This window comes from Indicator indicator, chromosome 38 (assembly GCF_027791375.1).
Source record: "Indicator indicator isolate 239-I01 chromosome 38, UM_Iind_1.1, whole genome shotgun sequence".
In the NCBI taxonomy this organism is placed as follows: Eukaryota; Metazoa; Chordata; class Aves; order Piciformes; family Indicatoridae; genus Indicator; species Indicator indicator.
In genome coordinates, this window is record NC_072047.1 from 4614723 (window position 1) to 4627071 (window position 12349).

The 12349-nt window shown below is 47.5% G+C and overlaps 1 protein-coding gene across 1 annotated transcript; it reads left to right on the plus strand.

Moving 5' to 3' along the window:
- Window positions 1-1116: 1116 nt before the first annotated feature.
- On the plus strand, window positions 1117-7676 carry CDCA2 (cell division cycle associated 2; the record flags this gene model as incomplete). The annotated part of the gene is made up of 12 exons (XM_054396620.1): window positions 1117-1405; window positions 1924-2054; window positions 2600-2735; window positions 3083-3312; window positions 3675-3759; window positions 3959-4173; window positions 4584-4656; window positions 5052-5107; window positions 5340-5483; window positions 5724-5874; window positions 6332-6546; window positions 6731-7676. Coding segments are annotated over 12 exons (2529 nt in total), but the record flags the coding sequence as incomplete, so codon positions are not given.
- Window positions 7677-12349: the final 4673 nt, after the last annotated feature.

Below are 12349 nucleotides of genomic sequence, written 5' to 3' on the forward strand. Positions count from 1 at the left end.
CCTCGGGCCAGCGGCTGGCTGAGAGGGGAACTCTGTGGGTGCGGGTAGGGGGTGCCCAGGAGTCACTGCAGTCGAGAGTCAGCTCCGGCCCGCTGGGTTTGGTGTTAACGAGCAGGCCGCGCTTGAAGGAAGTGCCGCGGACGTTGCCTGAGCTTTAGAAAAGCCTTTGACCTCGTCTCCCACTGCGTTCTGCTTCAGAAACTCCTGGCACAAGGCTTGGTCAGAGTCCCGGCTGGTGCCGTATTGCTGCCGGTGCACCGTTGCAGTGGCAATTGATACTGCTGGTCTTTGACGTGTAACAGCTTCCCCCTCCAAGGGGTCTTTTGAAAGACCAAACAAGACAGTCAAATAAATACGAGTCAAAGGCATCCTGGCTTGTATTAGAAACACGGTGGGCAGCAGGGACAGGCAGGCCACCCCTTGAGTCTTGTGTTCAGCCTGGAGAAGAGGAGGCTGAGGAGACCTCATTGCTCTCTACAGCTCTCTGGAGTCTGAGGTTTTCCACTCGGTATTCAACTGCTACTGGTTGTTGCAACACTTGCAGAAGAAGTATGGCAATGTGAGGGACATGAAGTGTAAGTCTGATAAGGAATGAAAGCAGGGCCCCTGTTTCTTTCCTCAAGAAACATTTCTGCTGCAGGGTTCTGTTGCTGTCTTTATAGTGCTGGCCTTTTGGTGTCCTTTGGTGGAGCTTGCTGGAGATAAGATTTTCCCTTTTCACTGCCCTGTCAAACATGTTCCAGGAAAAAAAGAATAAAATCTAGATTTGGTAGAAGTTTGGGAATGGGAGTGAACTCTTGCTGTTGCCCAGTATCTATTAAAATATCTTTCTTTTTTTTTTTGATAGCTTTTTCTGTCCTCGAGTGAGACACCTGACTCAGTCTTTCTTAAAATCAGTCCCTAACCATGCACAGAAGACTGAAGAGTGGAAGTGCTCTCCTGAGAGCTCAAGATGATGAGAGCACACACGCAGAAGAGAAGGAAGAGGCCTCTTGTCCTGAGCTGTCAAAGGACCAGAAGATTTGCAAAGGCATAAAAGCATTCAAGGAGAATATGGGCAATGGGCAGGAGGTGCAGCTGCCAAGAGCCCCCCTGCAGCACCCCAGAGGCTGCGGCAGGCGCTCGCGGCGCACCGGGGAGGGTGTGGGCAGCTGCCAGCTCACGAAGTGCCCTGTGGGCACGCTGCAAGGGGGTGCTGCTGAGGAACATGTCTTACCTTTCAGCAGTAGGGAAAATCTGCCAGGAAGCAGCCCTGCTCCTTTAGGGGAGGAATGCTGCCTGACACCTAACAGGGACAAAGCCGAAGGAGCCTGTGGGCTGTCAGCGAGCCAGGGGCAGATGCCTGTGGGCTTTACACCTGAAAGAGTTGCTGAATTTGGGCTCACCCAGGAAAACTTTACCATAGGTAAGGCTGGAGTGGCTGGTGACTTGTCCTTCTCAGGGGACATCTGGAGATCATGCAGACCCCCAAAAGCTTCCATTTGGGTCAGGTGCAAGTTGTCTGAGTTTGACTATGCTTGAGGGTGAGACTTGGATGTGATGTTGCTTTAACTCCCAGTTTAACTTTCTTCTGTCCAGTTGGTGAGGAGTCTAAGTTTCACAAGGGAGTAGCAAGATAAATTCTGCAAGTATTGATGGACAGTTCCTAACTAGCAGTAGAAAAAGTAAAAGCCAGTTTCTCAGTTTGTCCTTCCTCACTTCAAAGGTCCCTGCCCATCCAAACCGTTCCCTGACTGTAGTTCAGGCAGATTTTAACTTGCTTTCCCTGCTTTTGCTCAGGAAGGCGTCTTGAGCTGAGCAGCTAACTTTTTGGATGTTTTCCTGAATAGCATAACTCACTCTTAAAATGAAATCAGTATTTTAAGGCTTTAGGTTTTCTTACCAAAAGAAGTCTTGGCTTCTCCTCTCCTATCCCCACTTCAGGGGCATCTCCAGCTACGTTGAAATTCAGACGAAGAGCAGCCATTGGGGCGCGGGGGTCACCGGAGAACAACAGCCTTATTCAGTTCCTTGCCCAGCAGAGAAGCAACAGGCAGAAAGAAGCCTTGGCTCAGGTGAGAGTCTCAAATACCTGTTGTGCCAGTTTAGGTCCCTCAGGGATCAAGATGTGCTGGCAGGAAGGGAAGGCAAGGCTCAGGAAGCAGGCATAACAGGAGCTGTGGCTTCAATTTTGTTGACTTTCTGTGGACTCTTCAGAGCCAGGGGACATTAGGAGGTTGGTCGAGTAGAGCATGGAGGCTTTACTCCTTTACCTTTATTTTTCTACCTTTGACATGCTTGATTGTTGCCAATTAAAGTGTCGATAGTTCAAAGTGAAGTAAATCCTAGCATAAGTGACTCGATTTTTAATCAGGCTCATTCTTCAACTAGCCTAGACTGTCAGATACCAAATTCTAGGGCTGCTCTGAAGGGGTAGGTTATGAAAGGCATTAAAGCTGAACCGATTCTTGACACAGTTTCTGATCTGCATGGTTTTACCATGAAATACAGGACTTTTTTCTTTTCTGAGTGTGTTTTCCATGCTCAAGTACAAAGTGGTAAAGCCTGTGCTACCCTCGGGGCAAACAATAGTCTGATGAGGTGAATTTTGTTTTGGCAGGTGAGTCCTTTCAAACATGTCAGGCTGCTGAAGGACAAGATAGACACCTTTCAAACATCTGTTAAAGCAGTAGAAGAGGAAACTGGCACCCCTGGACTGTCACGAGTGGCTGAGGCCTCCCAGGAAACAGGCTTCTGTAAGCTGATGTGTTCCTGGTCCATAACTGACCCTAAACATTGGGGCACAAGACATAGGAACCCTTAGCACAAACCAAAACCTTTCCCTTGTAAGGACTGGCACAGGTCTGTGGGTGTGTTTAGAGGAGTTTTGCTCATTTAAAGCTGTCTGATTGCTTGGTTCATCCTGAGCAGTGGCTTTGTGAGTTTCTCAAGACACCAAGGGTAAAAGTGGCAGCATGGTGGCAGGTGGTCAGGAGGGGATGGAGGTTTTGGTGGTGTGTGTTTGCCATTCACCTGGCTAAATACTAAAGTCTGCAGCTCTCATTCAGTCTTTAATGGTTCCTTCTGTCTGCTTGCTCTACAGGTTTTGGTTCTGAGCACTGCACTAGAGATGCTGGAATGGATGTTTTATCAGATCTGACCAGTGAGCAGGAAGGGAGCCCAGTGTGTGATGAAAGTAGGCTCTGCATCTCCCTACCCCACACCTCAACACACCCCAGCAGGCCTCTGTTGGCTGGGCATGCACAGAGCAGCTGCTGGCTGCCACCTGTGCCGAGGAGAACACCAGAGAGGCAACCACTGGAGAGAATGCAGGTTGGTCACTGACTTACTGACGCCTGCAGTCATGGCTGCAGAGCCAGAGGTGAATCTGGTCCTTCAGTAATGATACTCTTGGCTAACAGACACTTAGTGGCTGACTGCTGTGAATGAGGAACAGATGAATGCTGTCAGTGGTATCTGTTTGCTCCCTGCTCACCTGAGAAGCATTGTTCGAAGCTTTCATGTTAGGAGAGGATCATGTTGAGCTTCATTCCTTTAGAAAACCAGTGGATTTTTTTTTTAAGCAATGGGCTAGTTATTAAATGCTGTTGACAGAAAAAGTTCTCTTCACTTGATTTGACCAGGGCCAGTAGCTGAGATGGTATTAAAAGGTGACTGTCACTTGCATTTGCTAGGAATGCTCCTATGATGCCCTTGATGGAGGAGGTGAATCTCTTGCAGTTTCCAGCTGTGCAGAAGTCCTTGAAGCACTGCAAACAGGTCAGCTTCCCCTTTTGGGTTTTGAGCAGGCAGAGCATTATGTGGGACCACAAGGTTTTGCCTCTGGTAAATCTGAAGAATGATTTGTAGCCACCTCTGAGGTAGCTCATGTGTGGCATCCTGCTGTGTGCATTGGAAAATAAGGTTGCTAAGAAAAATGGCCATTGAAAAAATAAGTCTGTGTTTTTGATTGCAACAGAGGAAACTGAAAGACAGAGCTCTGAGAAGCCAAAGGAAAAAAAAGTTACTTTTGGGAAAGATCTGAGCCCAGAAATCTTTGATGAAGCTTTACCTGCGAATGCTCCGCTGCACAGAGGAGGGACCCCTGTGAGGCTGCAGAGACAGAGCAGCCCCTCTGCAAGGCTCAGTCTCACTCAGGAACCATTGCCCCAGCCCAGCTTTGATCGCTCTGAGGTAAGTTTGGGGTTGTTCGGTTCTTTTTTTCCTTTAAGTCATAAAAACAGCCTCTTAGTCTCTGTGAATGCTTAGTTTCTGCTGAGTTTTTTCCCTTAGTCTGCTTGGTTTTGAAAGGCGATTGCTGAACTGATGAAACAGTCTGCTTGAGGCTTGGGGATGGCATTGGGAAGAGCTTCTGAGCAGCGTTTGCCCTGTATAAAACTTAAGGCTGGTTGGACACAAAATGGTTTTGCCTTGGCTTATTCATATCCTTTTGATTTTGCATTTCTTTCTGCCTTAATAGCTTCTCTAAGGACAAAACAACATTGTTCTCTTACCTGGCTGTTCCAAGCATTGCTGGAGCAGGGCTGCTTCAGTCTGTGTCTGGTATAGTGCATTGCCAAAAGGTTACCTTTTCTTGTTTAAAGGAATGGGACCCTCTTGAGGGGTTAATGCAGGACTCTGTTGCTGCAGATCTGGTGCCTGCTGAAAATGCAGAAGGTAAGTTCAGCTTCTGATTTTGTCAGTAGATAATACAGCTCTGTCCCTGGAAATGCAGAGCTCAGGGTCTTCAGGCTGATACTGCAGCCTGGGTTTTAATAAGTAAGACAACCACAAAACAATTAAAAAGGGCTTGTGCAAGTGCCAGCATCTCTAGGAAACCTTTCTCAGTGCCTATTGCTTTACCAAACACAGGTTTTGTTTTAACTTTTGTGAAGTGTTTGTAAAATCTTGCCATGACTTGATAGTCTTTGAGGCTGCCTGACCTATGAGCTCCTCGAGGCTGAGGTGACTGAACACTGTGCATAATGTTAGGAATTGTGTGGATAATCTCCTCACAATGTGAGGTCGCTTTCTGTGCTAAAATTGAATTCTCTTATTTTCTTCATCCCTAGCAGCAGAGAGTAGCAAACCTGACAGGATGAAAACTCGTTCCTCTACAAAGAGGAAGGTAAGTTTCTTTAGTGGGGATGCCTGGGTTGTTTGGGTTTCTAACTTCCCAGGCAGAATTATTCTCTTTTCTATCTCCTGACGCTTACAAGAGATTTTACACTGTCAGCTAGAGGGGCTGAATACATCCAGGTACCTATGGAAACATTCCTGCTAGTGCAGGTAGTTGTCTTAGGAAATCTCATTTTTGAATGTGGTTTTTATACACACTTAAATCTTTCCACATGCCTCAGCAGTGCAGCACCACCTCAGAGGGGACTGCTGTTGGCATCTCCAGTGACACAGCTCCTGAGAACACTAATGACATGAATAATCCCAGGCAGAACAAGCATCCAAACCAGAAGAACACAACCACATCTGCTGCCAAAAAGCTACAAGTAAGTGACAGTCCTCTGCAGCTGGGGACTGCTGCCTGCTTCCTCCCCCAGGTGTCTCTCCTTGGCTCTCTTCTTTCTTTTTCCTTGCCATGGCTTTTTCATACTAAAGATTTTTGAAGCGTGTTAGGTGTCCTGCTGTTGCCAGTGTTCCTACTTCTCAGGGGAGCCATGGTGTCATCCTTTGCTGCAGATTTGCCCAGGAGCAGTGAGGTGACTCAGTGCTCTTCTCTGCCTTTTCAGAAAAGAAAACGTGCAGGCTGTGTGAGAAGAAGAAAGAAAGTAAAAACATCTCTGTATGGGGAGAGAACAATGGCTTCTCAGAAACCCCTCCTCAGCCCTGTCATTGAGGTTTCAGAGTGCTCCTTGTCTCCAAGCTCAGTATTTTTTTCAGGTAATGTGGTTTTGGGGTTTGTTTGGCCTTGCTCTTTTGTTGATTTTCAATTTTTTATTTCAATTTGTGCTAAAAAGTCTGATGGGTGAGTTGTGAGCATAGGTAAAGAGCCCAGTTCTGCATTTCATACTCTAATTTGCCTCTGCAACAGTAGAGTCCAGAGGATCTAATAGATCAATAGTCTCCAGCTGGATAAATTTAACTCTTGTGGGACTCAAGTCTGAAACCCACACCTCTGTACTTGGGACACTGGTATTTCCAAGGGCTCTAGGAATGGTGATTTGGGTGTTAGGAAAGGGATGTGCACTGGGCTTTCCACATCACTTCTCTGCAGTGGGTTCTTTAGAAGGCTGCTTTATTGAGCTAAGATCCTGTAAAGCTTCTGCTGTAATATTGCACAGAAGATTGTGTCCATCCACCAGTGCAGCCAAGTGACCTCCTGTCTGTTGTGATGCAGAGGATGTGATCTCAGGTGGCACCAAACCTGGGAGTGCCTACGAGGATGTCCAACAGAAGCCAGTGGCTGAGAGAATGAGAGGCCAAACCATCTGTGCAGCTGATACTTCAGGAAGCTCTGAGGGCCTGGATGTGGCAGAAGGCAGCAGTTCCCATGACACAGTGTTTCAGGTGTCAGGTGGTGATCTGGAGTCTGCTGCTGGCACTGATCAGGAGGTAACTGAGGTGCTGGAAAGCAGGTTGGATGGGGCCTTGAACAGCCTGGTCTAGCAGAAGGTGTCTGTGCCCATGGCAGAGGGTTAGAACTGGATGATCTTTAAGGGCCCCTCCAATCCAAGCCAGTCTGATCTGCTTTCATGGATTACCTATTGCCTTTGTTTTGTTTTTTTTTTTTCCCCAGTTCTCCCACATTGTGCCAGATGCCAGCAGTGGCTTTGATACCTCTGACTGTGTCCCACAAGGGGAGGAGACTGCTCGTGTGAGAGAGGCAGAAGGAAGCACTTCCCTGACGGAAAGCAAGAGGTTAAAAGGAGATCTGCTCAGTGAGGCAGAGTGGGTAGCTGGGCTGGACTTCCTGGAGCAGGACACAGGTGTGCATGCGGGTGCCAGAGGCGCTCTGCAGCCACAGCAGGGTTCTGCCAGAGGGGATCGAAGAAGAACCAGAAGTGGAGCTGTTCCTTTTCCAGCTTTTCAACAGGAGGACACAACTGAAGACAATTTTCCACTGCCTTCTTTTCATGTGGAAGAATTCTTATCTGCTTCTCAGCCAAAACGTGACCGCTCAGAGCCTCCTGGAGGTGGTGCAGTAAGAGTGAGGCGCAGCATGAGGCTGCAGGAGGATGCCCACAGCAAAGGCCTTGCCTGGGTTCTGCTGCCAGAGGAGGTGCAGAATTGTCCTCCCCGGCTGGCTCCTGCTCGCAAGTTCAGGAGAAGAACAACTGTCCTTAGAGGATCTGAGAACCTTCAGCATGGAGAGCAAAACCTCAGCCAGTTCCCAGCAGCAGGGAAGGAGAACAAGGGCTCTGCCCTCCCTGCTGCTGCCTGCCGGTGGCCGCGCAGGAGATGCCTCTGCACATCTACCCCCCGGGAAGCAGCAGCTGGGGCTCCAGCCTGCAGAAGGAGCATAGTAAACCTCCTCTGTTGGAAGGGCAGAGGTGGCCAAAGTCACTCTGAAGAGGCAGAAATTCCTCTTCACAGTAGCTAACACTTAGCAAGGGTTCTACTGCCTCTGGTTTTCTGAAAGGGAGGTCAGACTCCTCTGTCTTATCTCCAACTACCTTCTCTCTCTCCTACATTTCCTTAGTTTTTCCTTACACCATGGATAGCTTAGAACTGCTCTTCCTTGTCTTGATGCCTAAAATGCATTCGTTCAGATGAATTTTAGTAAAAAAAAAAAAAAACCAAAAAACTTAAAGCTTTGTTGTCTAAAACATTAATTAAAAAAGTGAAATGGGCTGAGGGGAGTGGAGCTGTCCTTTATTGCTGGAGGGGCTCAGGGTGTGCTACAGGCACTGTCTGTCATTCAGTAGCTATCTGCAGAGTAAAACGTGCCCAGAAAGGACACTATTCTGTTTGCTTTCAAGCTTTATCAGCAGCTGTATTTTATTTTCCTCAATAATGTTAGAAACAAGGCCCCAGAAGAGCTCAGGTTTCACCTGGGCTGCCAGAGGACAGTGTGAAAACTGAAAACCACAGCACATCACAGAAGGTTAGGGGTTGGAAGGGACCTGGTAAGTTCTTCCAGCCCAACCCCTTGCCATGTTCCTGTGCTACCTCCTCTGCTTCAGCTTGCACCCGTTGTCCCTTGCCCTGTCATTGGACATCACTTGAGCAGAGCTTGGCTCCATCCTCCCTTCACTGCCCTTCACATCCTCATAGGCATGAATGAGGGCACCTCTGCATCAAGAAAATGGGGAGAGGGGAAAAAAGCCACTGCAGTATGCCAAGAGTAGCTTCAGCTCCCAGGAGTGGGCAGAGAAAGAAATGTTGTGTTCAAGCTGCTAACAGGTAGGTGAGCAGTGGAAATAAAGCCAAAATGTGGTTGGGTGTTCTTTAAACTGCTCTGCTGCAAGAGTGGGAGGTGAACTGCAAATCCCAGTGTTTGAACGTGGAATCAGGCAAGGTCTAATTTCACTGAGTCCCAGTAGAGAAGGTGAAGCTGTGCCTGTGACTTACAGACAGGGCTAATGTATTGGTGTTGTAATTAAGTCCTGTAAATTGTGCATAGCAGAGCAATTAACAACTGTAGCCAGGCTTTGCGGGGAGAAGGAAAACCTGTGTGCACTGGGAGTGAGGGCATGGAACATATTCCCTAACTCCAACCTGAAAAACCTGGTGTTAGTCTTGGGTTCTTTCCAGTGACCCCTTGACTCCCATCTTCCTGCCCCCTGTGCAGAGCTGGGGCTGGTCAGCCCTGTCTGTGTTTGGAAGGCAGAGGAGACAGCTCTGATGAATGGCTTTTATTGTGCAGCATTTCAGACCCTTCCTGGCTACATTTGGATGGGGTGGAAAATGTTCTGCCCTGTGCTGCAGCCAAGATAAACACAGCATATTCCCTGAACCTGGATCTGTGCTTCATTCAACCTGGCAGCAGTTAGAGCTTTGCTCTGAAACAAGAATTCAGTTTGACAATTTTTAGGCCTTGTGCAGCTGAATGCAACAGCCAAAGAAAATACTGGATGAAAAATTCAATAATACAGATATTTACAGCTTGCAGGTGGCATTAATCTTTGGGGTGCTTGGTGTTTAGATTTAAGAATCCTTCTTAGCTGGGTGAGGTTGGGGTTTACAAAAAATATCCTTGATTTTCTTTTTATATATAAATTAGTTTTTTTTCTTTAATGAGAAGGGTCTTTCTGAAGGAAAATCTGTTTTATGTGGCTCCCTGTTGGGTGATAAATAATTGTGATCCAAGGCTTTAAAAGTTTAGGGTCTATCAAGAAACTGAAAATTCTCCAAACACAAGATGCAGCAAAGAGCAGTGAAAGCTCCTGACAGAAGCCTGCTCTGCCCTGACTGCTTTCCTGCCATGCTGAAATTTGGGTTAAAAACCCTCTTTAAGGTGCAGGCTTACTGCTGGTTTTTAGCAGTGCCAGCCAGGGCATTCTGTGCTCTGCAATGGGTTTTATAGCCTGAGCATCCATTGTTATGAATAATAACAACTCCTTCATGGAGTCAGCTCTGTCCAGAGGTCTTGGGCACTGTAACAACAAAGGACTAAAAGTAAATGATCAAAGCAGACCCTGTGCCTGGTAGCTCCCAACCACACAAATCTCAGCCCTCCCAATCCCACCCCACAAGCAGAAATCCTTGTGAATGAATGTTGCAAAACTTGTCCTGTGTTCAGCAGCTGTGAACCTCATTTGTAAAGGGATTGACCACATCATGAGAGACTCCAAACATGGTGTCCCAAAGCCTGAAGAGAAGCTGCAAGAACAAATAGTGATTGTTCCTGGACAGCCTTTATGATGTGGGGAACTAAACAAGCTAGGGAGCAGAAAAGTGGGGGTTTGTTCCTTCTGGGCTGGGGGGCTATGCTTGTGCTGCTCTTGAGTGAAGTTAGTGCTCAGGCTCCTTGCTGTTTGTCTTTGCCAGCACTTGTGACATCGGGGTGAAAAATCCAGATCTGAAATCACCATCCATTAAATCAAGGGAGTTACACTGAAGATACTCTTTGAGGCCATGCTTCCCTGCCATAAATAACTTGTCTGTGGCATGCAAATGTTTAGACAAACAAATGCACTTCATTCCATGAGCAGGAGGTCAGCAACGCTGAGCTTTGGTAGTAAATAATATTCACTAATACAGATCTGTTCAGGTTGTAAGGAAATTCGCATCTGAACTGTGGCTTGGGCGTGCTGAGTATCCTCCTGTGTGCTGTTGGAGAAGAAGGAACTGTGTGGGTACAAATATTAATGATTAATAAAAAGCTCCTCTTGCTCTCCCTTCAAGGGGAAAATAAATCTGGAGTACCCATGGACTTGCCAGGAAGGCTTTGTGAGGTTTATGTAAGCAGTAAGTAATGTAGCTGTAGTTTATCTTCATGTGAGCAGTAGATAGCAGGAGCTGTGTAGTACAAGCCTCAGACCTCCTCTGGACATTTGCCTCTTGGGTCTCCTACTGCCTGCTGTGCCTTGCTGAGCTCTCCCACATTGCTGTGCTCCACTGCCTCGGGTTTAGTGTCTGCTGCCTTCTGCCGTGCCTCTCTTACCTTGCTTCTGCCTTCTCAGTGCTTCCTCCCCTTGCTTAACATTCTGGTGTCCAGCTCGTGCCAGCCCCAAACACAGCAAGCTGCTCCAGAGAGAGATGGCCCAAGAAGGGAAGGGAAGCAGCTGGCAGCACAGGAGGTGTGCACACAAGATGCTGCAAGTCCAGCAAAAGAAACCTTTGCTGCCAGCAACTTTTTCTGGTGCTTGGCACAGTGCCTCTTAATAGAGCCGCAGAAAGCTTTAGCCACAGCCAGATCCGTGGTGCTGAGTGCCTTGGGGCTGCACATTTGTATGGGAGCTGAAGCCAGAGATAAGGCTGGAGGCAGAATTCAGCTGTGCAGCTTCACCCCGGCACAGAACAGCCAAAGCCTTAAACTGTTCCTTTTATTAGCCAGGAGAATCTCTGCTTCTGAAAAGGGCTTTTTTCTTGTTCCACCAAGGATCAGCAGGGACTAGGGACTTGGGGTGGTGGTTGAGGAGAAGTCTTAAACTAAATCCTCAAACTTTCCATTTCCATGTTTTTAGGCTGCCTTTCCCCTGCTCTCAGCACAACTCATGGGCCTGTGCCAAAAGCTGTTTAAACAATATTAAGATGTTTTCTTCAAACTTCTCCCTAGGAAGATACTCTTTTTCGAGAGGAATGTTTTCCCTGGAGCATTACATCATGAATTGGTTCAGTTCTTGGAGTAAGAAATTGGACCAAATGGTGGAGAGGGTCTCCAGGGGGAACATACTTCTGCTGTTAAGTATTCCCCCCAGAAAGCTTAGAAACCACTTACACAGAACCATTCTGTCCACATTTAGCCTTTCACCTTGCTGCAGCTGAGCAGAGGCAAGGGGGGGGTTAGGCTTTTGTAAGGAAACTTGAACCTCCCTTGGTTTTGTCATTACATTTCCCCCACTCTCACTATGTCTTGTGAGCTGAGCTCTGGCAATGGCCAATCTCATTTCTGACAGCAGCGCTGCAGAAAGCTGCATTGGGTTTGTGTGCAAACTGTTCATGAAATCTTAATTACCAAAGCTTCCTTGGAAACTCCCCACTTAGAGCTCTTATGTTTTGGGGATTAAAGTGAGAGGAAGCTCTGAGAAGAGCAGAGGAGGGAGGGATTTGGGTGGGTGAGATGGACAGCAGCCATGTGAACAATGTCTGAGCTCTAACAGCTTTGTGTTTCCTCTTGTACTCCCCATCAGCAGTGGAGGCCTTTAGCATGGTTTCCTCTGTCAGATGAAAGCCTCAGAAGGAGAAGTGCTCCCCTTTGAGATCAGCTCAGGTGGTTGGGTTTCTACCATGGTAGTTCTGCTCTGCAGTTACTCTGTGGAAGCTGGCAGGCTCACAACTTTAGGAAGGTCCACGCTTTGCTTTGCAGGTAGCTAAGGACCTAAAACCACACTGCAGGTCAAAGTTGGATTTGGAAAGCTTTGAATTGTTGACCTGGAGTTGACACAATTACCTTGCAGGATCTAAAATGAAGCTACCAACCTGTGTGATACAACAGAAGAACAAATGTGCCCCAGGCAGGACATTCTGGCTCCTGACTGGCTTGACCTGGACTATGGAGCTGAATTAGGAGCCTCCTGTGATAGTCCTGAGTCATGTTCTCATCAATGTTTTGGGCAATGTTCTGCTGCCCCAGAACTCTTGATGGGCAGAAGGAGCATTTTTGTATCCCAAATCTTTTGTCTGGCACCTTCAAACACTTCTTAGAAAAACAAACACAAGCAAAAGCTCAGATGAATTCTCATCACACTCTGCAGGCAAGGGAGTCTGAAGAGAGGGTCAGGCCCCACAGAGGCTTTCTCTGTCTCCAGTT